The sequence below is a fragment of the Nerophis lumbriciformis genome, linkage group LG27 (assembly GCF_033978685.3).
Source record: "Nerophis lumbriciformis linkage group LG27, RoL_Nlum_v2.1, whole genome shotgun sequence".
NCBI lineage: Eukaryota > Metazoa > Chordata > Actinopteri > Syngnathiformes > Syngnathidae > Nerophis > Nerophis lumbriciformis.
In genome coordinates, this window is record NC_084574.2 from 31,204,646 (window position 1) to 31,230,370 (window position 25,725).

At 38.9% G+C, this 25,725-nt stretch overlaps 1 protein-coding gene across 1 annotated transcript; it reads right to left on the reverse strand.

Annotated features, from left to right (window-relative positions):
* Window positions 1-4,079: 4,079 nt before the first annotated feature.
* Window positions 4,080-25,625, reverse strand: b3gntl1 (UDP-GlcNAc:betaGal beta-1,3-N-acetylglucosaminyltransferase-like 1). The gene is made up of 13 exons (XM_061987804.2): window positions 25,524-25,625; window positions 25,326-25,445; window positions 20,591-20,707; window positions 20,401-20,500; window positions 18,966-19,030; window positions 18,249-18,314; window positions 15,595-15,690; window positions 11,562-11,657; window positions 9,355-9,479; window positions 8,006-8,141; window positions 7,852-7,920; window positions 5,968-6,042; window positions 4,080-5,268 (listed from the first exon to the last, which is right to left on the reverse strand). The coding sequence occupies exons 2-13, from the start codon at window positions 25,437-25,439 to the stop codon at window positions 5,188-5,190; spliced, it is 1,140 nt and encodes a 379-aa protein (XP_061843788.2). The 5' UTR covers window positions 25,440-25,445; window positions 25,524-25,625; the 3' UTR covers window positions 4,080-5,187.
* Between the last annotated feature and the right edge of the window lie 100 nt (window positions 25,626-25,725).

Genomic DNA, 25,725 nt, shown 5'->3' on the forward strand with positions numbered 1-25,725 from the left:
GGACATTGCGGTCCCTAATAATGGCGTGGTGGGTAGAGCTAACCTGACTCTTGCCAGATCCTTGTAGTTCGCTGAGCTCCACAGCTCAGCGAACTACAATATATATATACAATTATAATAACATCACTAACACTTGGTTTAATATTCAAGTCACAAATTGTAAATTGAGTATTGTTGTGGTTTTTTTGGATGTTTTTTTATTGGGCTTTATGGGCCGAATAGAGGACCTTCAATTGGCTCTGCTGTAAGTGGATTTTAATTTACGAGTTAGAATGCATTAAAAAAAAAAATCCGTTGTCGTGTCTTTCATAATGATCGTGAACGATAGGCAAAAATTCCAAAACATGCAGTTCTCCTTTAAGTCTGAAAATATTTTTTTGGTATCATGATCTAAGCTGATTATTGATGATTAAATAACTAATATGCAACATTGAAAGTTTATGTGGGGAGTGTCCTTAAACAAGTCAGAAAAGAATTTGATGTGATAGATCCAAACAATTCTTTTTTTGGAGCTACTTTCTGTCCTATATCAAACATGAAGAGTCTTTTTAAAGGCAGATGTCATCATATCAGTACAAGCAGTTGTGTACTTTGGCCTTGCAGGTTAGCGTAGCAGAAGGAAAGGGGAAAAAGATGAAGAAACAAAGGAATGCGTTACAAGGCCTTCAGTGTCTGACCTCGACACGCTCTCCTCACCCAAACACACCCAACTCTTATCAGCTGCCCTGCTTGCCGCAGGTTTATTTGGCAAGCTGCCTCTGGGGTCAGTGTCATTTATTGTGCGAGTGTGTTATCATGGCAGAGATGGAGTGTAAACACACAGTAAAGCTCTGTTTACTCTCTACTTGAGTCTTTTTCATAGATTCTCCATTAGGGTTCATTGTGATCACCTACCAAGTGCTTTATCACAGCTGGTGTGTATTTAGACAGAGTAAGGTCCTCTTCAAACAACTGGCTTTGGTTGGATACTTGTTGTGTCACATTGGCAGAGGAATTTTTCCCAGGCACCTTATTCTTCAATCTGTACACTTTGGCCTTGAGAGATTCCAGTAGGGACCGAGAACTGCCAACATTGTAGCTTCATTCAAATATTCAGTAATGTTTAGGGGAGGGATAGTTCATTTTGCTCCGAGCTAATTCAGCAGTTAAAAGACCCATAGCGTCCAAATGACGACAAGTTGTCTTAATGTATTTTTTGCTTCTAAAAATTAATCTGGCAGTCATTTCCTATGAAATCAATGAGTTTTTGACATCATCTGCAGAATAACCCACATCTGCGGTCCCCTCTAAGGTTTCTCAATGTATCCCATTGGGTTAAGTTAAAGTTAAAGTACCAATGATTGTCACACACCCACTAGGTGTGGTGAAATGTGTCCTCTGCATTTGACCCATCCCCTTGTTCACCCCCTGGGAGGTGAGGGGAGCAGTGGTGCCGCGCCCGGGAATAATTTTTGGTGATTTAACCCCCAATTCCAACCCTTGATGCTGAGTGCCAAGCACTTTGGCATAATCTGCAGAACAACCCACATCTGCGGTGCCCTCTAAGGTTTCTCATTGTATCCCATTGGGTTGAGTTTTTTCTTGCCCTGATGTGGAATCTGAGCCGAAGATGTCGTTGTTGCTTGTGCAGCCCTTTGAGACACTTGTGATTAAGGGTTATGTAAATAAACTTTTATTGGTTGATTGATTGATAGAGAAAACTAAGGAACATTGTGACTTCTCTGTTGCGGGTCCCAAACTCTGGAACGATCTCCCTCTCCATGTGAGACAGGCCCCTTCTTTGGCTATTTTAAGACCCTTCTTAAAACCCATTTTTATTCACTAGCTTTTAACCCAGCATGAGACTTTAAACTGTTTTTAACTTTTTTTAACTGCTTTTTATCTAACAAATTGTTCTTAGGGTAATTTGTATTTGCTTTTTCAATGTGTATTTTACTTCTGTTTTAAATGTTATTTTTTAGTCTGTCCTTTGCCTCTATTTCTTTGTTTGGTACAGCCATTTGTTCTTCAACTGTGGTTGTTTTTAAAGGGCTTTATAAATAAAGTTGGTATGGTATGGTATGGTAATGTTGGACTACAGCTGAATAAATATGGTGGACTCACGCAAATCTTCCCTGGTAAACGTCTACCATATATGGAGATATCCGCTGACGTAAGTAACTAAGGCAAAACACGTCACTATCGTCTCAAATTCCAAACGGCTCGTTTGGAGCAAGTTTTGAAGAAGGCAAGATTGCTTTATAAATACTGGTAAATCCATCATGCCTTAATGGTTTGATTTTCCATTTTCTGGACTTTTGGAGATCCCAAATACACAAAAAACAGGTGCCAACGGGTAAGAAAAGTTGGTTGGTTTTGCATAATAGAGCCCCTTTAATTCAGTACCAAAAAAGTGGAATGGCTAAATAACAGATAATACTAATATTTATTTGTATTTTTATCTTTGATAGGAGTAGGTTTCAGAGATCAAACGACAAATAAACGTGTTCTGGACAATAACAGCAATCATAGGTGCAGAGTTTTGATGTCAGATCTGAAGAACACACTCATGATTTTTTAAGTGTTAAACTATCAGCAGTATCAGACCTACATTAAACACACTCCTGTAGTGTTGCTGCAGCTTGTAGAATTAAAGAAAGGCAGGAACACTTGTGAAGATTTGTGGTCAAAGGTCTGTTTGGCTGCAGGCTGAAAAGCGTCACGCTCTGTGAGGCAAAATAAACTTTTTGTGAGTGTTTATATATCAGGGCTGTGCTCTCTCTTGGAGGGAATATTGTTTCATAGGCAACTCAGAAACAAGAACACACTGTGTCCATGTTTGGAGCAGATGTGTGGGCTGTGTAGCAAATGTTGTGTATGGCCACACCCATTATAACCTCAATGTTCTGATGATATACTCACTTGCTCACAACTTTCATCAACATCTCTACAAGTTCAAGTGAGAAGGTCAACACTGTACTTTGATGCCCTTATGTAGTTATCATGTCATCTAACAACATTGGGCCACCATTAAGATAAGAAACCACTATCCTTTGCAGTGGACATTTGTTTCTGTCTATTTATTTTATCTGAATTGAAAATGTCAAGAAAAAAAGCCCTGTCAAGCAAAACACAAATGTCCAATACAGAGGACTCTGGTTTTCAGGAGAATATGCACTATATAAAATGTGCACAAGGGCTGCAAAGATTAATCGATTAAAAAAAGGATTGATTTATATTATGTTGATTCGATTATTCAATGAATGTATAAAATCTGCACCGCATGGAGTGCCCGTAACTACCCAAACAGAGTTTCCTGCACGGCTGCTGCAATAGAGCGCACATGAGAGCAATTGTGTGTGGGTTCCCAGATCTATGTTGCGGCTAAGAGTGGAAAGTTTTTTTCTTTACATTTTTCATTAATGCACACGTTAAAAATGCTATTTCAATGTTGCATTGGGGGATATAAAGTGGGTTTTATCCGATTACACGAACAAACTAATTGATAGATTGTTAAAATATTTGATAGCTGCAGCTCTAATGTACACGCTAAATCAGCTGGAGGCAATTAAAAACTGTTTAACAATTGCAATGAACACATATTTCCTATTCCAACGGTATGCTAACATTTCCACAACTATTTTTACTACAGTATATCTTCAAAGAGGACAATACTAAAGAAATAAAAATGTGACTCTAATTTACTTTAGAGTAGTCAGTGTACAGCTTGTGTCACAGTATAGACTTATTACTCACTGAAAATTACTCAATACACAGCCTTGATTAGAAACAAGTGGGTAGCAAGGCAATTTGTCAGGCACGGTGGTTGTAGAGTCATGGTCTGGCACCGGGAAGTTGTGGTTAACTGGGAGGAAACATGAATTCTAACATGTACTGGACAAGGGAAAGCAGAGCATGATCCCTCCCTTGGTACTGACCTCCAAGAAGGTGATGAAGTGGCCAAGTATGTCTCCTCGAGACCTGAAACCAATTGAGCACCTGTTGGGTATCCTCAAGCAGAAGGTGGAGGAGTGCAAGGTGCCTAACATCCACCAGCGTTTTTATGTCATAGTGCAGTTGTGTACAAAGTGCGGCCAGAAGGCCATTTTTTATTGGCCCGTGACACATTCTACAGACAAAATAAATACGTTCTGGATTAGAAAATTTACACAAAAAACAAAGAAAAACAGGCCCAAATCCCCCCCCAAAACGGGACCTGAAAACCAAAATGGCTGAGGACCTGAGAGTTTTACTTTATATAATCTTTGATGATTTTGGGCCTTCTGTCATAATGAACATGGGTACAAATTCCTTGCAAGATACAGTGGTTTTTGAGTGTGCTAAAGCATTGGATAAAGCTTTAGATGGCGGAATAATAATCATATTAGCAATGAATAAGAAGAAAAAAATTGAAATGTCAAGGGGGCTAGGTTAAATGTAGGGATGTAGAAATGTATGGTATTAATGATAAACTCACTGTTTAATATTAAAAAGATCCTAAAACCGGGATTGATAGCTGCACTTCAATAAACTTACGGACCGCTGATACAGCTCATTTATCGAAAAAGCAAGCTAGAGCGGAAATCATTAGCTAGCTTAACTATAAAACACTACACATACAAACACTATAAAACCTTAACAAATTTAAATGGAAGAAGATAAACATATTGAAACACTATATGGCTATAAAGAAGCAACAACAATATTGAACATTTTTTTCGGCCAACTAAAGTGTATGTCTATTTATTTATTTAAAAAAATACAACCTGGTTAAAAGATTTCAGTGTGTGTTTAAGTATTTTTTTTTCTAGCACATTCAACAATACCGTGATGATGATAACTGATTTATGACCGCGATAGGACATTTTCATATTGTCACATCTCTACTTAGATATTACACTAATGTGCTTTGTTACCTAGAACACAAAGCTAAAATTGGATGTTTTGTTGATATAGTTAACTATATATTGACTGACCTACATTGTATTGGTTTTAGTATCTTTAATTAAAAAAAATATCAATGGGGCATGATGCATCTGGATCCTGAAATTTTTCTGTATGCGGTCCTGGTTGGAAAACATTTGCACAGCCCTGTCATTAAGGAGTGAAAGACGATTCCATTACGAACCTATGCAACTCTGGTGAAGTTCATGCCCAAGAGCCATGCGGGGACACACCAGTCTTGTTCTCTGATGCTTCTCCAAGCTGTCAGTTGAAATGGAAGAAATCTGTTCCTTCTTTCAACTGCAATGACTTGAGGTTTTCCTCCAAAATGCCGCCTGTCATGTCCTACATCACATCGCAAACATCAAAAAAGGGAAAAAAGTTTGAAAATGTTTCTCCAAAACAATCATTCTGCTTTGTCTCATTAGCTTGACTATGCTTTTCAACAGATGTTTGTGCAATGAAGGCCACTTCTTCCTAGCTTTAATTTTTTTAATGTTATCTTTGGTGTTTTTCTGTGAGGACTTTGTTTGTAGACATTTGCTTCAACCTTGGCTTGTGAGAACAGGTCAAAGACATCCTATTGTTGCTTTGGGCGGTGTGACATTTGGCTGACAAATGTAGAATAGAGTCCAGGTGTTTGTCAGAGAAAATTACACTTTAATTCCTTTTAATTGAGCAATTAGCATGGCGTGCTGGTGGAGTCAGTGTAGATTCTATGTCTAAACTTGACTGATAAGAAGGCCATTTGAAATTTGGCAGCCTGAATGGATTTTAGTGTGCACGTTGCAAGGCATTACAAAATAAATGGTTTCATTTTGGAAGGTACATTCTGACAAAACCAAATGGCCATCTCTGTTGATGTTTATACAAGCAAAATGTGATCAAAGATCAGCCTGCTGTCTCTACCCATTTCCTGCAGGCCTCCTGTGTGCTATGTCCTGTGCCGGGCACACGCCCATGCTCATTATGTCGTTAATGCAGATTGCAGAGCGGGGTGGGGGTGTTAGAAACAGCAAACAGACAAAAACACTTTCTGCTTACCAGCTTGACACAGATGATAAAAGGTGGGGACGCATCTTTGTAGTGCAGAATTGGAATTTTTGGCTTCGGTTGTTCCTAAGGGGGTCATAAAAAAGGAAGATCAGTGCCTGTCATACCTTATTGGGAGCAATCGGATGCATAGGCATTCAAATGAAATGTTCGGGATGTTCATAAATGAGATTGTGCCAGGAGAAACCCAAGAAGTACTGCACCTGTGTAAGGTCTAACAGTTTCTCAAAGAATTGATACTGATATCTACAGCTGTCCGTCAATAGATATCCCTCCCCAGAACTTCACTGACCTAGCCTCAAACCTGACATGCTGAACGATGTTACAAATTTAAAACAACTTTATTTGTCCCCCCCGGGGTGGGGGGTGGACAATTAAAGCAGTATAAGCACAAGCAGCATAACGTTCTACATGTCTTCTCACGCCTGTCACATGTTCTCAGGGTGAACCTGCACTCATCTGTGATGCTGGCCCAAGCCAAATACAACATGTGTGAAAAAAAACATTGGGAAACTATGAGTAGGGAAAATGGCTATCTGTAAAACCTTTCAGGTTTTGGGGTCTCACTGCACTAATTGTTGATTTTATTTACATCAAAATAGAGATGGGCAATATGGCCTAAAATCAACATCGCAACATAGATTGCAACCTCCTGTAATAACCATACATGTATATTATTTGGCATATCAATTATTATATAACAATAGGTTACAAAGGCTCCAAATTAGGCTGCTAACATATGTGGTAACATATTGCATCATTTTCGGTTTAATTATTTTTTTTAAACTATTATTAATCTACTTGTTAATTTACTGATATCTCATTACTTTCTGTTCTATATACACTTCTGTTAAAATGTAATAGGCATATATTCTTCTGTTGTTTGGATACTTCAATGCACATGTGAATGTTAACGGTTGTCTGTCTAGCTGTGTTGGCCCTGGGATGAAGTGGCGACTTGTCCAGGGTGTACCCCGCCTTCTGTCCAAGTGCAGCTGGGATAGGCTCCAGCCCTTCCGCGACCACGAAAGGGACAAGCGGTTGAAAATGGATGGATGAATGGATAGTTGCGGACGATTGCACTAATTTAGGTATTGATCTAATACCAAGTATTCACAGGGGACGTATTGGCCACACCAATGCTGATACTGATACTTCAAATTATCAAGATAATGAATGGTAACATTTTGATCATATTCATAATCAGACAAAAAAAACACAGGATGGTGATGTAACAATATAAATTAAATACTTTAATTATTTTCTATTATTGGCTCAGATTTAAATATTTAACTTTTTTTGCCTTACAGCCCTTATTTACAACAAAAGATTTTTAATGATAAAAAACATTGATCTCGGTGCTTTGGTATCGCCCATATACTGATGCTACCTTTGTTTACATTCAAGAACACTAGCTTAGTGGTTAGAATTTGTGTGTGTAGTTGTGTAGCATGCTTAGCTATTCCTTGTCCTCTAGTGATGATATGTGTAAAAAATGTAGTTCATTTGCTGTAATGGATGCAGTAATTGCTGACTTATACGTGGCTTGGCACTGTGGAAGGACATTTGCTGCTAGCAAGAATGCTGCAGTGCATTGAGGACGTAAAAAGGACGGGGTAAAAAGGTTAAGAACCCTCCATCCATCCATTTGCTACCGCTTGTACCTTTCGGGGTCACGAGGGGTGCTGGAGCCTATCCCAGCTTCACACAGGCGGAAGGCGGGGTACTGGACAAGTCGCCACCTCCTGGTTTTTATTGTCTATAACGCACAAACCTACAACAAACCGAAACATCTGCTTCTTACTGTAACAGACCACATCCCAGAAGTTTAATTAATTGACTTAATGCTATATTGCAGGTATAATGTGACATCACCTTAGAGTCCTCATATGTATAAAAGCCTTTATCAATCTTGTTCTTGTCCACATCACAGAAAGCTTTCACCTGAAAAACAAAAGAAAACATGACCTTCTCACAATCAATGGCGGCTCTTATGTCTACCACCTCAATTCTCATTCGGGAAACATACTTTCTTCTGATTGGTGGCGTTGAGGTATCGGTACAGCTTGCGGCCTTGTTTGCCAGCATTCCAAATGGTGAAACTCTCCCATTGGCTAATAACCCTCTCCTGAAGGAATCCAACTCGCAGGTTCCAAATGGTTTCCCTGACAAACAGGAGGCATAGAGAAGAAAACTCTAACAGCATGTGCATATATTTCAATAAATTATGTCTCTCAACAAATTGGTTCAAAGACACGCAATTCTATTTAATAAATACAGTGGTACCTTGGTTTTCCAAATTGTACACAAACAGACACTATTTTTCTCAAAAGACATAACGTAAATCCAATTAATTCGGTCCAGACCAAGGTTACCAGTAAAAATTGATAATATGATGATAATTCATGTCTTTAATAGTCGTGACGCCATCGCTCTTGTTTTTCTGGACAAAACAAACATGCATGTGAGTGCAAACAGTGTCTGACAAGCAACAGGAAGAGAAAAATGGTTGCGGCCACTGAAACAAGTGAATTATTGAAGTTAATGATATTTATATACAAAGCTTATTTTGATGCATCTTTTTGTATCAATGTTGAGTGAAAATAGCAGCATGTTTATGTGTTATACAAACAGTAAGTCCTCTTATAGTGTGTTTAATTAAAGCCAGCAAGGCAGTGTGGTTGAGGTTTGAAAATTGTGATGTCATAAGATGAGTACAAGTCTCAGTTTGAGCTGTGTACACGCATACGCTGAGTGGAAAATCTTGGAACTCCTCACCTTTGCCAGCGTTTGCAAAAGTGTAAGATTTTAAGGACAAAAATTGCGTTTGCATGTGAACAAAAGGCCTAAATGCAGATATAAGTATGCGTTTATTAGGTATCCTTGTTCGTGCTGACATGGCCTACGTTATGTATGCAGTGCTGAAGAAAATGTTGCTTTCACTTGTCAGAAGTAGGGGATAGCAAGAGGTGTCAAGGAGTTGGGGGAGAGTGGAAAGTAGGCAAGGCGAGCTTTAAATAGGCTTCCAGAAATAAGACGGATGATAGACGATGACAGAAAGGAGGATGATTGGGAAAGGTTCAAGTCAACACAGAGATACAGTATACTGTATATATGTATACAGGAGGAGCAATGGAAGATGGAGATCCAAAAAAAGAAGATGAGAAGAAAGAAAGAAGGTGTAGGAGTAAGGAAAAATCTGTGAAACTGATTTTCTCAAAGAGCACAGATGGAAAGTCCTGATTAACATCCTGGGAAAATGATAGAACTGCAATTTGGAGCATTTGATGACCCTCCGCACACATGTATTGTGTGTGTGTGTGTTTTAGACTGAGCATATGTGTAGCTAAGAGGAGAGGAGAGTACAGTACAACTGACTCTTTCACAGAGTGTGTGGTGGCCTTCTCATGGTAACGGTACACCACCAGGCACTGGTCAACTCTGGTCACACCCACTCCTTGACGAAGACTCTGGTAAAAGAAGATCAAGTCCTCAGGCACTCCCTGGTGAAAGAGAAAGGTGGAAGTGATAAGTGGAAGAAGATGAGATTGGAGGACGCAATAAATAATTATGATTACATTTCAATATGAGGGGGAAACAAATTCAAGTCAACTTCAGTTCAGGTAACGCTTGGTGCATTACAATATTGACTCATTAAAAACATATGTCAAAATACACAGCAAGCCTAACTAACACGAATCATAAAGTGTGTCAAAATCAGAATGAGCAAAAATTACACATTGGAATGTCCGATAATATCAGCTGACCAATATTATTGGCCGATATTGGCATGAAAATGAGATAACGGATCGTATCAGTATGGGTTTTCAGTAAAGGTTTCTGACACATTAACAAATAGATTATTTGTTACATGGATGGAAAACAACAACTGACCTAATATGGAACCCTGAGGTACATCCTTTAATACAGGGAGGGAAGATGAGGAGGACCCAGCAAACTAGACGCATTGGATTCTATCACACAGATAATTAGAAAACCACTTTACAGCATGCTGAGGGAGATAAGCCAACCCTGTGCAGTCTGTCCGCCAAAATGATATGGTCAACCATATCAAATGCTTTTGAAAGGTCAATATTTTTTACAATCCAATGCCTCAATAACGTCATTCACAACTTTTATAGCAGCGGTTACGGTGATATGTCTCTTTCTAAAACCTGATTGAGCAGACCATAGGGCATAGGGGTTTAAGAATTATTTAAGTTGTTCACTAACAAACTTTTCAACTTTAACTTGGAGATGGGTCTATAGTTGTTAACAGCTATGGGATCACCTCCTTTCAACAAAGGTAAAACATAGGCCGATTTCCACGTTAGGAATCTCATTAAGGAAAGATTAAAAACATGCGTGAGAGGTTTTGCAATAAAATCAACTGCTGCCCTTAAAATGAAGGGCTCAAGTTTGTCAGGACCTGCAGATTTACTAGGATCTACTTGTTGTACGGCTCTCTTAAGGATGGTGACATGCAGACCTTCCGGACATTTGGCTGATTTGGATGTGGAGATAAGGAGTTAAATAAGGAACCAGAATAAATAAAAGGTTCATTAAAACAATTAACTATTGCTGATTTATCAGTTAGACAAAAGGGGTGTTTCACAAAACAAGTTGGCAGCTCATTTGTGGTTTCACTTCCATATTTTTTATGACTTTCCAGAATTTGTTGGGATCATTTAAGCTACTGGTGGTTTGCGCAAGATAAAACTCAGACGTCTTTTCCTGCGCACACGAATGACGTAGCTCGATCAAAGATGACGCAAAAGTCGCAAACAGGTCGTATTGCCATTTAGACTGCAGTCACATTTTAAAAGATCAGATTCAAAAGGGATTCGGCCTACCTCCTGATGTGGCCCAAATCTGATGTGAAAATATCAGATATAAAGCACTTTGGAGTGTTTAGACTGGCAAACATATCCTATCTGTGTCACTTGAGGGCAAAAAAAAATCTGATTTGGTGTTCAGTGTAAACGGAGGCAGCGATAACCTCCACCATCGCTGGAGACACCGGATCTCGTCGGACCCAGAATACCTGGAGCCAGAGTTTGTAATTCTGAACAGTCGCTATTTTAGTTTGCTAGCAAAATATGACAATACCTCACACACTGTTAGAAATCATGACACAAGATTCACTGATTTTTGGACGTGATGTTAGCTCTACCTCAGTAGTGATGTCATATTTGGTCAGGACAAATCTACAGGTACAATTTGTCATGTCCACATTTGTTTGAGTCTTTCTTACCACCAAGTGTTCACAAATTACTTAAATCTATATTTAGAACAATAAGTTATCTGTAATAGATATCGGTCCAGCTAAGCAGGAAGTTTTGGTATTGGTATCAGCTTGATCACTTTATTTTGTTCTTAAATTATCTGCCAAGTCCAGCTTTATCATTCTGCCCAGCGTTTGAACCTGGGTCCTCTAAATGAGAGTGCGACTGTCAACCAAATATCCACCGCAACCTCTTAAGGCGTCAGGAAGTGAGGTTTACCAACGGACACTTGCACGGCCACATTGGCTGGCCTCCAATACACTAATATGGATGTCTGTGCCACACTAGTCCCTTTCTTACCTTGCTTTCCTCGCTAAACCATCCAACATTGGAGAACCAGTGTCTTGAGCAGAACCACGTTGGCATGATGACAGTTGGTCCATGCGAGGTGTACACCTAAGATAGAGAGACAGTTAACATTAAATACCAGAAAATATCAAACATATAGAAATCTGCAAACTAGATTGGACATAAAGATTGTTATGCTTTAAGTTGCGTGCAAGTATCACTGCCATTAGCAAATGTCACCCCATAAGATCCGCTCAAAACATCTGGTCTTACTCACTAGCATTTACTTATAGCTAAAGATTAACATAGCTTTGTTTTCCAACCATGAGGGTGAAGAACAGTGCTGATAAGAAGTGAATGATCTTCATTAAATTAAAGAGAGAAATCTTCAAAAAACATGACAGAGTGTGTAGTCGACTTGACAAAGCAGTACGAACATAACACTGATAGTCTGCACCATGCGGAAGCAGAATGAGTCTAACACCAGCCAAAATGTAAAATAGTATATAAACATGCTGGACAACTACCTATGAAAATATGGAAAAGCTGTGGATGTTGTGTTTGTAGAGGTCTACTTTCCAAGGTAAATGCTGTACATTATTATTAAAATACTTCATAAAACTACTGTAGTTTTTTGAATGTAAGTTAGTTTTTCTTTTTAAAAGGCATGTTTCATGTTAAAATTGTTTGGTGGGCCAAGCACTGATTAAATTGATTTGAATTCAATTCAATGGGCAAGGCTGATTTGAGATAAGTTGAGGTACCATTAGAACTGTTAGTACAAGTGGCAAGTTCAATGTGTTGTTTGTCCCTCAAATGTGTTCCTGATCCACTCAAAGCCATTTTGGTGGTTTCTCTTTTTAACGGGAAGTACTTTCTTTAGTGTGGGATTTTCCATGTTGACACACAGTTTCACTTTCATGCTGGTAATTGTGATGACAAGCTGCTCTCTTTGGACCCCGTAACAGATTGAATCACTTGTGGATGCTAAATTATCTGCATCTGGACAGTGCAACTTGCCGGTCGGATCAAGCGTTTAATACGATTCCCTTTTAACAAAACCTCTTTTTTAGCCATTGTTCTAGGATCATGTTTATCTGACCAGACTGATTTTGTTTGATTTGAACAAAGTACAACAAAATGATTTTAAAACTGTTACTTAAAAGTGAAATTATTACACACACATCCCTACTTAAAAGACAAATCATCTTTTAAACAGTAAACTTATCATCTGCATGAGCTACAGGATCAGCAGGAAGCGGCTTCAAAAAGTCCACTCAGTTGGGAATGTGCCAAAGATCATTTTCATTCCCGCAAACCACGTTAAACAACATCCAGAGAGGTGCATGCTTCCTGATGTGTGCAGGGTAAATACAAACAGGCACAAACAATCCGACTGACTTTTCATCTCTTAAAACAAACCAGGACCTCATTACAAGCTCTATATTTATATCTTCATAGACCCCCACCCGCATTCGTTTCACAACCCTTCCTTGTTCTTACTTCCATCTTCTGGGTGTCCTGTGACAGTTGCCGTGTTTTGTGTGTGGGGGTCATTCCAAGTTAATCTAGTCATTCCTACTGTATGTCACACGTGTGAATGTGTGTGTGCTTCACATGACTCAAAAAGGATCGCAGATGAGGAACACTGCAAAAACACATCTAGGCTCCGCGAGTCAGCTGTATAGAATCTGCTAAATTTGAGCGTGTGTGCATGTGCATCCACCTACGTACATGTGGTTCTTCTTTTGCAATATTTCAACTCTTTGCTCGTGCAAGCTATGTCCAAAAGCATGAGTAGGATAAACAAGAATGCTTGGGAAAGCATGAGAAAGGCTGTGGATGTGAGTAGTCAACTGGGTTTGGAAGGTTATTGATAACCATACCTAATGTCCTGCAGATGCACATTCAAGAGTCCTGCCTGGATCACGTTAAACAAGCACCACCCTGAGTAAATCTCTGCTTTACCTCTTACCTACATTCTGTTTCTTGACCTAGCAAGTGGAGGTGTAGAAATGGAGTGAAGCGAGCTCGAGTGGAAGTCAAATTAACTGCTTTAAAGCCTGCAGAATAAAGAATGATCTCATTCCCAGAACGCCTAGTAAGAACTTATGCCGATTATGTGTGTGTGTGTGTGTGTGTGTGCAGGAGCGCGACCTGTAGCCCTGGTGACACTCGTGTGTTTGGTTCAGACAGCAAGAGTAGCTCTAACACTACATTCCAATGCTTCATAAATGGAAATACAGTATACATAATGTTTATTGCATCAAGGTAGGTTGTTTGTTGCTTTGCAAATACCTGATAAATAATTGTACACAAGTACATAATAGATCAGTATAGAATATAATGTCTTTATTGTCATTGCATAACAATGTAAAATGAAATTTGCTGCACAACATCTGAAAGTGGTTCAGGACACATAGAGTAAAAAAAAATATATTGTACTACAAAAGGGCCTTCATAATTTGCCTACTAAATTATGACCTCTGCCAGAATACGGTCAGAAACTGTCCATATCTGCACTACATTTAAACTTTGAACCACAACAATGGACAATTTAGAGGATCCAAGTGGCCTAACATGCATTCCCAAACAGAGATTTGAACCCTCGATCGCCTGACTGTGAAGCCAATTCGTCCCCATGCGGGTCAGTTAGAAACTATTGCAACTCAAACAAAAAACATTTTAGACCTATTCAACTGGCGGCCCGGTAGCCCTGGAATTCTGTTCAAAACTTGGGAGACCAAAATTTTGGCCGCCAATTCCTAAAAACTCTAGGGTGCTCCTGTTGTATAGAGGAACTTGGACCACTAACACATTGGCAGATCCTTCCATTGACATTTAACACTGCTAGAATATCGAACCAATGATTTACGAAACTGAGGCATTCCTCAAGGCACCCCTTTCAGTCCTCTATTTTTTGGCATCTAAGGTGTTGCTGTAGCTTGTTTACTTCAGATGCAGTCAGTAGTAATTTTTTCAACTTCTTTAGTTATACTCGTAGTGTTCCTCAAGGTTCCTTTTTAGGTCCTGTCTTTTTTATCATTTGGACTCACATTTATACAGCAGATTCTTAAAAAGACTAGAGTGCTTAAAGAGATTATCTGTGAGTAGTTTTTTGCAGAAGGTCTTTTAAAACAACATATTGCTTAGGTAACTTTGACAAAATAAATAGACCAAAACAAATGTCTACTGTAGAGGATGCTGGCTGTCCGGAACATGCAAATTGAGACTAATAGTAAAGGAGAAGTCTGGTCTGGTCTGGCTTTAGCTTTCTGGAAATGCAACCCCTTAAGACAATTTAGTTCAATATTTAGACCTTACCTACCCATAATGCATCATGTTCTGATTTCACAATTCCAAAGGATGGTGCCAATAGTCAGACCTTTACTGTAATACAATATCTTGGATATCTGTCTCTGATGGCTAAGTTTGTTGTGAACAAAGGGCAGATCCTTTTTAAATTGCTCCTCTAATCACAATTCTCCACCTACTTTACAACTTACTGGAGTTATTGTTCTGTCAAAATAAGAACAGTATTTATTTAGATGAACTCTACTTAGCAGTTTGTACTGTCAGCATCTACTGGGAGAAAGACGGTGTTTTGTTTCCTCACTCAATATGTTCACTACTAATCAGTGCTGGAGGATCGGTCTCCTGCAGCAGATCTCTAGTTTAATTGGCTCACCGCACTCACCCCGTATCCATCAAGACAAATACACGCCAGCTGGAATAGAGTTGAATATTTTGGCATGGTGGATGTGAACGTCATGTACTATTGCAGCAAGTAAGCACACCCAGATGTCCCCTTCAACTGGAAGACTATCCCACTTCTTAGTAAACTTTCAGTACGATTCCAGTTTAAAAACCAACACTTTCCACTAGTGACTGTAGGCTTTGTCCAGTCCGCTGCCACATTTCCGTGGAAACAGCAGGGGTGTGCTGTTTGTATCCGGTTTCAGACCGACCTGCCAGTAGGCTGGCACATGACCCCTCAGAAAGTGAGACACTCATATACACACGACAGTATGCCCATCGTGCTTACTTGTGTGAGAAGCTGATCCTGTGTGATCGTGTTGATCCAGCGGGTATAACGTTCTGTGGATCCCTCAGGAAGCCTTTGGACTCTACAGCCGATCAGCTATAATGAAAACACACATTTATGGTTTGTTTTCAGTAACTTGGAAACATTTGAAGCAAATATCGCATCATGCATGCCCCTTTAGTGTGTGATTCTTAAATAGAAAAAAATTATCAGGATATTCAGATGTTGGTGTCCTAAAAGAACAAAATCCAGTAAAAAAATAATATTAAAAGCTGGGATATTTTTCAAATTAATGACTCTTAATGACTCCTATTGACTAATGTCAGGCATTTCTGCAGCAGATGGGTAACAAGGAATTGCATTTTTTATTATTTTTCCCATCATTCACAATACTCATGTGAGACAAGAACACTTGTCTTTCCCTTTTCTGTGCATTTAAAGAGCAAAAAACTGACAAGATGCAGCCAATAATGCAGGTATATGGGATTCAACTGTTCCGCCAATAAAGCACTCCCAAAAAACGTCTAAAAACTAGCAACAATGCCCCTTTTTCATGCAGTCACCGGAATATTGATTAAGCTATAGCAACATTTTTATTGTAGGTGCAAACACTGGGGAACTACTTTTCTGGCGTAGGAACATATTGCCTTGTTCACACTGCTCCTCTGATCACTTGCGAGGAGCTAGTTGCTAGAAGCTAGTTTGAGCTGCTAATAACGTTGGTTTTGACCAGCCATGAAATTAAAAAAAAAGACGGAGCTTCTGCTGCTGCTGTATTGCTTTGGTTTAGGGAAAGTTAATGCGAGGTTATAAATCAAGACTCTCACATGTATCGTAGAAAGTTGTGGCACAAAGCTGAAAAGTTAGTCAACTTTGAAAATCCACACACTAACCACTTGATACAAAATGGCTCACAACTTGGCTCTTAAAGGACTGCAGACTGAGCCAACAAACATAATACAACATCACTTACTGTACAATGTCTGCTGTCATTAGGATGCAGACTGCTAGGATGTTCATATATTCCCATTTAAATGAAGAATGACCATTATCATCACAAATAAACGAGGTTGGGGGGTGGACCAAGCATTTTTTCACGTCATTCTCACCATTTTTGGGTCATGAAAGGGTGTCAAAGTGTACCAACTTGTCGGAATACGTCCTCAGACTTTTTCTATCCATGTGAGAGGCATAATTTATGATGTACAATAAACTTCCAGGGAGCAAGGAAGCGAGAAAGCAGCAGACCCATTGATGATGTAAGCATAGGCACACGCAGTAGTGATCACGGCGCCACTATAAATAGTTTGTCTGTGTTAGTGTTTAAATAACAATATCACTAATACTTGGTTAATATTCATGTCACGAAATGTAAATGGGGTATTGTTGGCGGATTTTGAATGGTTATTTATTGGATTTTATGGGCGAAATAGAGGACCACCCATTGGCTCTGCTATAGGTGGACTTTTATTTACAAGTTAGAATGCATAAAAAAACAAACAAAAAAAACATCTGTCGTCATGTCTTTAATAATGATTGGTAACGATCGGCAAAATTAAAAAAAAAAAGTGCAATTCCACTTTAACAAATGGAACGCAGTATAAGACCATCACGACATACTGGAAATAATTATTTTATCGGAAAAGTGAGGCTTATAATGAATTTAGCAGCTCAAGGAGAGCACAAGCTGAAAGATACAGCATCCTATCAGTCAGCATCCCAGTGAGAGGGGACATTGTAAGTCACTGTTGGATTTATTTATGTCAGTCATTTATTTATTTATCTATAGCGTTTAGCAATACTGCTACATGGTAATGGTTTAAAGCTCTCACAAAGTCTACCGTTAGTGTAGCAAACACAGAACGTTCTCTCTATGTTGTTGTTGCTCATAGCAATGGTAGCGTCGGTGCTATGTGTTTTGGGAAATCACTGCAGCCAAAAAAAGATGTTCCGGTAATGCTTAAAATCAGCAAAACACTGTAAGTATTACATGTTATTATGAATGTGTTTGTTACTACATTATATGCATACTTACAGCATTTCCATGGAATGGTGTCAGAGGGTTTTGGATGTTTTTTAGAGTGCTTTATAGACTGAATAGACCCAATCCCAATTACCCACATTGTTAGTATTTTTTTCTCTTTCTTATTGGGTTTGTTTGGCTTTGTTACTTAGTGCTGTTTCTTACTGCTAACTAAAGACCTGGTCTACAATCAGACCATTAAAAAAGATGTTTTACATTTTGACTCAGTGCCGTCTCGTGAAAAATGAGAGGCGTAACAGAAAGGGACAGGCTGTTTGTGCAGAGCGGCAAGCCTGCTGTCTCTGTGCAGTCTCTCTCACTTCCCTCACACACATGACCCCTAGACCCCTGACCCGGCAAGGCCACAAAAAGCATCAACACCGGATACGCACACCGCTCTGCGTGCCAACATCGTGGCACCCGACACAGTTGCTCACATTGTCTTAATGTTTGGATCTGGTGCGCTTGCGGCACACAGTTCTGCGAAGCACATTAAAACATAATGCAAATAAAAATGAAGCCACATTTGTGGGGTTTGGTGTGAAAGACGGTGAATGGAAAGAGAAAGGAGAGTAGATTAAAAAAAACAAGGTGAAGAAAAGGGAAGGAAGTGAATGTAAAAATCACTTACAGAGTTTGAGTGAAGGACAGATGCCTTGTACTGCAGCTGAACCCTTTGGGGCAACATGACGTCATCCTGCAACACGTACAGTATCAGTAATTCATAATTCATGCCAATTGAAAGTCAGAACACAATCACCACACAATGTATAATATTTGCTGTTATAAAGTATTATAATTGTTTTTCTTTGCAGGAGTATTTTGGTTCCAAATCATCTCAACCATAATTTGCTCTAAGAGGACAAAAACCTTTCAGGAAGGAATCAGAGCAGATTTTTTTGCATCGCCTCATCTGGAACTGATTGTCTCTGAATGTATGTAATCATGCATGTGGGAGGAAAAGATCACACTTGTAAAAACATTTAACATGTGCCAGACGACGTCCAAAAGAAACACTACTTCTTGACTGAGCAGAAGGACTTGAAGTGTAACGAGCAGCCGAGCAGAGACAAGTACAAGCGAGCTAATGGAGGACATTGTTTTCTGAGAAAGCAATCTGACTGTCAGGCACTCTTTTATGCTGGAAACGGTCTATTGGAAAGAAAATAAGATACATTCTTCGACATGCAGTTAGAAAGCAATACTAAGCAGCAGCGACGAGAGGTTAACTTAATTTAGGTTGTGTCATGAAGCTACAGGCGGCCTATGGATTCAAAGTTTTCACAAGTTTGACCTTAGAAGACGACAGACGTATCAGTACAACGAACACAAACATGCACACACTTACTGCATCCTGAAAGCACAAGTATTTTCCACAGCTCTGCGCTACTGCCTTATTCTTTGCATATCCCACTGAAAGAAAAATGAACAATGTTTCTTTATTTTTTGTTACAGTGAATGTCTTTTGAGTATTTACGCATTAAAGTAGGAAAATAACGAAAGCAGAACTTGCAGACCTCTGTAGTTCAACATACTAAAACATGACTTTAGTTACTTTTGCATCAGTGTTTATCTAAAGTTAATTATTCCATTAAACATGATCTTATGTCAGGAAAGAAAGTTTTTGGGGCTAAACCACCATTTTTTTGGTCTTTGGGAACTGTCTCTTTTCATTATTTGCTGAATCATACCTACAGTGGTCTTAATAAATGTTCCAATGTTTACATACAGTCACAAAAAAATAAGGAGAGCAACACATAGATTTGGCACTACCTGTACGCTCTCATGACTCGGACATGCTCTAAAATTCCAACAGTAGGTTAACAGTTACTCGTTTCCCCCCTATTTGAAAAAGGGGTCTATAATAAATGTCATCTTATCTGATTTAATCTTTTCTGACTAAATATTGTTACAATGTTGGATACTCGCAATAGACAAGGCCAAAGCGTCAAGTCATATGGTTCATGCATTTTGATGTGAGTTTGCAGGCAGTTTTGGTTGCCTCTGTTTGCAGGGTTTTGCAGTCTGGCTACGTTGTAATGTCACAGCGAGGTGGACGTGCTTATTTGGACTTTAAAGTCAAACTCTTAGAGAATCCCACATACAACATGGTAGAATTAAGTATTATCGTATATTCTTGGCATCCGCATAATAACACGATGTGTGACATGCAGTGATATAAATGCTGGAAAAAAAGCAGCTTTTTTTTATGCAGAGTCTGAATCGATCAGAGTGTGAAAATGTACATAATTTTGTGACCAGGTGAATCTACAATATATGATGTTTATGAAGTTTATTTTCGACCATGTCCAAAAAAAAGCAATGTACATTTTCAAAAGACAAATTATGATCATTTTGGAGAGGATGGGCATGGTTTCATTTGCAATCTGCAGACAAATTCAAAAAATGGGTTAAAAAGTGACTGTGGAGCAAAATGTACACCAAAGCATATCAAATACATATTATCCAGAGTACGAGGAATTGTTTTAAATGTAGACTAAAATCACCATAAGACCCCTTTGATTATACAGCAGTTAACTTTTTTACACTTACATCACAGTTGAAATGGTAGAATGTTACTTAAAACATGCCCCTTGCACTTTTAATTGTTTCCAAGGGGCTATTTGTTTCACCATTAGATAGTACCGGTATGTCAAGTAAACTACAGTATGTAGGAAACTGAGGTGGGGGGATGAATCCAAAGACAGAGCTGATCTTATCGCTTATCTTTTGGCAAATTCTATTTGAGACAGACACTGATAGCTCATCGTGACACAACAGACCTCCTCTTGGCTGCTCTGAGTTGTGGCCACTGATCACCACTGAGATGCTCCTCCCCTCCAACTTCTGCCTCCAAGCTTCCACCACTTTTCTGGAGTCATCCTAAAGCACATAAAAAAACATACAATATTTCAAATACCACTCACATTTCAAAACAGTGTACTTATTATTTAAACACCAAGTCAAACATACAGTGCTGGCGTCATCAAAAACAGAAAGTTCCATTGACCCGGTGAAGTCTTGGTCAAATATGGCCTGCAGACACTCGTCCAGCCAAAGGGAGGCGTTGTACATTGGCATGATGATACTCTGAGAAACACAGAAGAGTTGATGATTTTCATTCATTATAGTTTACAAGAGCGCAGCACAGTAGGGCTAGTCGCAAGGGTTTCCAAACTACGGCCCGCGGGCCAAGTCTTCAATGCGGCCCGCGAGACGTCACACAGACCACTTCGCAGTGAAGTGGTCTGCACCAAATTCAAAAAATCACGTAACGCACATGAATTTGTACATTTTACAGTCTGTTTTAAAGTTATTAACCAAGAAGATTGGTTCAACTGTGAATTAATTCGCTGCAAACTTGCCACACTCTTGTGGGCGAAGGTAGGATCGGTGGTCAATGACCATGCGTTTTCATTGGTTTCATTACACATATACAAAATCCATTACAGTCCCTGATGGGTGATATGCAAAACACTCTCTCCACAGTTCCCCATGTTTGGCACATTTTGGCTGCTTGATCATTGACTGATTAGAAAACATTATGGAGGTCGTCAGGGAAATAAGTTAGGAGTCGAACATTTACAGACTCTTAATATTCAATGTTTTATCGTTTATACTTCATATTGTCGTCAGAACCTGATGTGGGGGAGAGAGGGTTTAAAGTTGAAGTAGTTGAAATTATGTGTCATTGTTCAGTCTGTTACAGCTTGCTTTAATCAATGCAAACGGAAGTGTTATTTTGGTACAAGTGATGTTTGTTACAATTGTCACAACTCTGCTGTGTGGCGAAAAAAGCGTTGTCATGTTTGTATTTGTGTACGCGTGTCCATGTGTGTGCGTGTGCACATGCATCCGTATAACAGCATATTGGCAATTACCCAATTATTAATATGGCTTTATTGAAGGTTGTTCTGTATTTTTAAATCATAAATTTGGGATAAAATTAATATGCAGACTTAAAGCACTGCGATGGCCAATTACGTGTAAAAACAGCTGTGTAAATGTGATCACCGATCACAGCAGACAGAGTTGGAATAAATAATAATAAAAACAACAACTGAAGTTAGCGTAGTGATTTCGATATCAAATTTATTTAGATGCGTATTTAATTACATTACACATATATTTAATATCTATATAAGTACACTAACTTTTGAACTGTATGGATATATATTGTATATAAATTGTGTGTATGTTTGTTTGTATACATACAGTATATAACATATGTACAGTATATATATTATATTATATATAAATATGATACTATATATGTGTATAATATATTAATATGCATATATGCACACATATGTTTAGGCTATATGTGTGTGTGTGTATATATATATATTTATATATATATATACACACACACATATATACATGTATATACATACACACATACATATATAGATAATATACTAAAAATGTATATGATAATATATCTATTTATGTACACATATACATATATAAATACATATATAGGTTAATATGTATATATATACACACACACATCTATATATACATACATACAGTATATACACATATATTTATATACACACATATATATGCATGTGCGTTTTTTTTTATGTTTCAATTCCAAAAACATAATTGGAGTGAATACTTGTTTGTTTGTATCAGACAGAGGAAAAAAAACACTTTTAGCATTTAAGGGGACCTATGATGATTTTAATCTACTTTAAAACACTTTCTTGTGGTCTATATAATATGTATTTAATATACTTTGGAGTAAACTGCGTACATTTTTCTTCACCTGTCACACCCGGTTTTTGAGTCTGTCTGCAAGATGTTTGTGTGTGGAGTCGTTCACAGAATGCAGATGAAACTCTCCAAAAGTATCAGAATTCCATCCATTTTCTACTGCTTGTCCCTTTCGGGGTCGCGGAGGGTCGCTGGAGTCAGCTGTATCAGAATTCATATTTTCAAAATATATACTGTTAAATATATATCTTGAATATGAAAAGCGTTGCTATTTTTAGCAGTTAAAGTGGAAAATCAACTTTATAAGCAATTTATAGATTTGCCTATCACGACATTAGGTACACCTGTCCACTCTTCAATGGATACAGAGATGCATAAAAAAAACTAGCTGCAAGCCACAAATGGCCTGCAGGCTTCACTTTGGACACCCATGTTCTACTGACTCGTGACCAGTACAGAGTGTATCACCAAGTTAGCTGGAATAGGCTCCAGCTCTCACGTGACCCTAACGAGGACAAGAGCGGTATAGAAAATAGATGGTTAATTTCTGTACAAATTGTTCTCATTAAGGTCATGCGGGAGCTCCTGCAAGAGGCAGGCATCCACGATCCATGGGGGCCCGTTTTGCGTTGCTAAGTGACTGTAAAATGTCAATTAATGAATGACAGGGAACTTCATATGAAATTTTAGCGCAGACGTATTCCTTCTCCTAGCCCCTTCCTGCTCTGTCATTGATAAGAATGTAACGGCACATTTTTCCAGTTCCTTTTATTGTCTCCCGTGGTGCACAGTATTAGTGCTGGGCTCTTAATTTGACATACATGGATCGAATCCCAATTGGTGTAGTGTCAGGAAAATGTGCAACTTTACCTTTTCATTATTTAAATGTATTATTTGGCACTAAAAACAAACTACTGAACAATTTATTTCCCATGATTCTGATGTAGTACAAAATATACATACAATTAAATACAAGTTTTATCAAAAACTTGTAAAAATGGTTTGGCACAAATAAAAAAGTGTGAACATTTTTGTATTGGGGTCATGTGGGCCTCAAAATATAAAATTCTTCTTGGGGCCACAATTTAGGCTGGGGCTGCCCTGAACTGGGCACACCCTTGATTGTCATCAGTCAATCACAGGACACATATACAGTAAACAATCTACCAGTTACTCTCACATTCACTCATATGGACAAATTTAGATCAGGGGTGTCCAAACCTTTTCCACCGAGGGCCGCATACATCATAATTAAATAATGTGGGGGCCACTTTGATACATTTTGTACATTAACAATTCTAAAACTAATTCAATACGTACATCAGTATAATTACTGTATATGCTATTGGGGAAAAAAAACATCATCTTAGCTTTTGTATTTATGACAAAGCAAAAAGTTGTTAGTGCTCAGTGGCGTTGTGGTTAGAGCGTCCGCCCTGAGATTGGTAGGTCGTGAGTTCAAACCCCGACTGAGTCATACCAAAGACTATAAAAATGGGATCCATTACTTCCCTGCTTGGCGCTCAGCATCAAGGGTTGGAATTGGGGGTTGAATCACCAAAATGATTTCCGAGCGCGGCCACCGCTGCTGCTCACTGCTCCCCTCACCTCCCAGGGTGTGGAACAAAGGGATGGGTCAAATGCAGAGAGTAATTTCAACACATTTAGTGTGTGTGACTATCAGTGGTACTTTAACTTTATCTAATGTACCTCATTCATGACAAATTTATAACATTTCCTGAACATGCCAAGGACTGCACTTTAGTCACCACTGATTTAATTTTTTGGGTTGAAATTGTTTTTATAATTTAGCCAGTGAAATTCATCTGCATTAATTAAGGTATTATTACACATCCTTCACTTATTTATTACCGAATAATGTTTCTAATTATATTACTGAGAAAGCTATCTACATCCCTCTTTAACTTTTCTACTACACAACTTTTTAATTTGTCTTTTAATAATACATTTGTTAATATGGTTATTTATTACATATAGAACACAGAAAGTGAACACATTATAAACCATTGCTCTGACACTGACAAAGGCTAGGATTAAATATGCTCTGCTTCTTCCTACTCCTTTTTGGATATGTTGGCGCTGTGCAGGTACAACCGTGATGTACACTATATTGCCAAAAGTATTTGGCCATCCATCCAAATGATCAGAATCAGATGTCCTTATCACTTGGCCCGGCCACAGTTGTATAAAATCAAGCACTTAGGCATGGAGACTGTTTCTACAAACATTTGTGAAAGAATGGGCCGCTCTCAGGAGCTCAGATTTGCAGCGTGGAACTGTCATAGGATGCCACCTGTGCAACAAATACTCGCTCCTAAATATTCCAAAGTCAACTGTCGGTTTTATTATAAGAAAATGAAATAGTTTGGGAACAACAGCAACAAAGTGGTAGGCCATGTAAACTGACAGACAGGGGTCAGCGGATGCTGAAGCGCATAGTGCAAAGAGCTCGCCGACTTTCTGCACATTCAGTTGCAACAGAGCTCCAAACTTCATGTGACCTTCCCATTAGCCCACATACAATACGCAGAGAGCTTCATGCAATGGGTTTCCATGGCCGTGCAGCTGCATCTAAGCCATACATCACCAAGTCCAATGCAAAGCATCGGATGCAGTGGTGTAAAGCACGTCGCCACTGCACTCTAGAGCAGTGGAGTGATGAATCTGGGTTAGGAGGTTGCCAGGAGAACGCTACATTTCGGACTGCATTGTGCCGAGTGTGAAATTTGGTGGAGGAGGAATTATGGCGTGGGGTTGGCCCCTTAGGTGGACCGACATCATATTGAACCCTTTGGGTTAGGAACGGGATGGCACGTCAAGTTCATATGTGAGTCAAGGCAGGTGGCCAAATACTTTTGGCAATATAGTGTACTTAGGCGTGACTTTATGTTCAAAATAAACTATAGCTGGGAAAGTTGACGGACTCATGTGGTTTAGAAAAAAACAAGTTTGCTGTTTATACACCCACCACGTCCACTACTTCATTCAATGCTGTTCCTGGTCTATTGTTAGCGGTGCAGAGGCGCTTGTGTGGGTTCATGCTCACTCCCGACTCCACCTCTGAACCCTCAGGACTCTCCATGCTCACCTGGACAGGCAAAACGAACGATTACAAACTACTATGAAAAGGTTACTTGTTAACTTTTACTTCATATTTACAACTCACCGACTCTGTTTCATGTTTTTTGAACCGTAGTAAGCGTCAAATGGCCACTTTTACACGCGTAGAGCTCGTTCAAACATAGGGCGGCAACAGTTTTATTACTTCCGCAAACAACTAATCTCATACGCTGATTGGTTAATCGAAGAACGTCTGCAAGACTGGATTGGCTGTTGCTACTGTCAATCAAATGATGGTTTCATATCAT

Excerpts from the sequence above, each read along its gene's own strand:
- b3gntl1 (XM_061987804.2), bottom strand. The coding sequence starts at position 25,439 with ATGGAGAGTCCTGAGGGTTCAGAGGTGGAGTCGGGAGTGAGCATGAAC. Across the intron at positions 20,708-25,325 it reads TGAATGAAGTAGTGGACGTG|AGTATCATCATGCCAATGTA; the intron begins GTGGGTGTATAA and ends TGTGTTTCTCAG. Across the intron at positions 8,142-9,354 it reads ACCACACACTCTGTGAAAGA|GGAAACCATTTGGAACCTGC; the intron begins GTCAGTTGTACT and ends CCTGTTTGTCAG.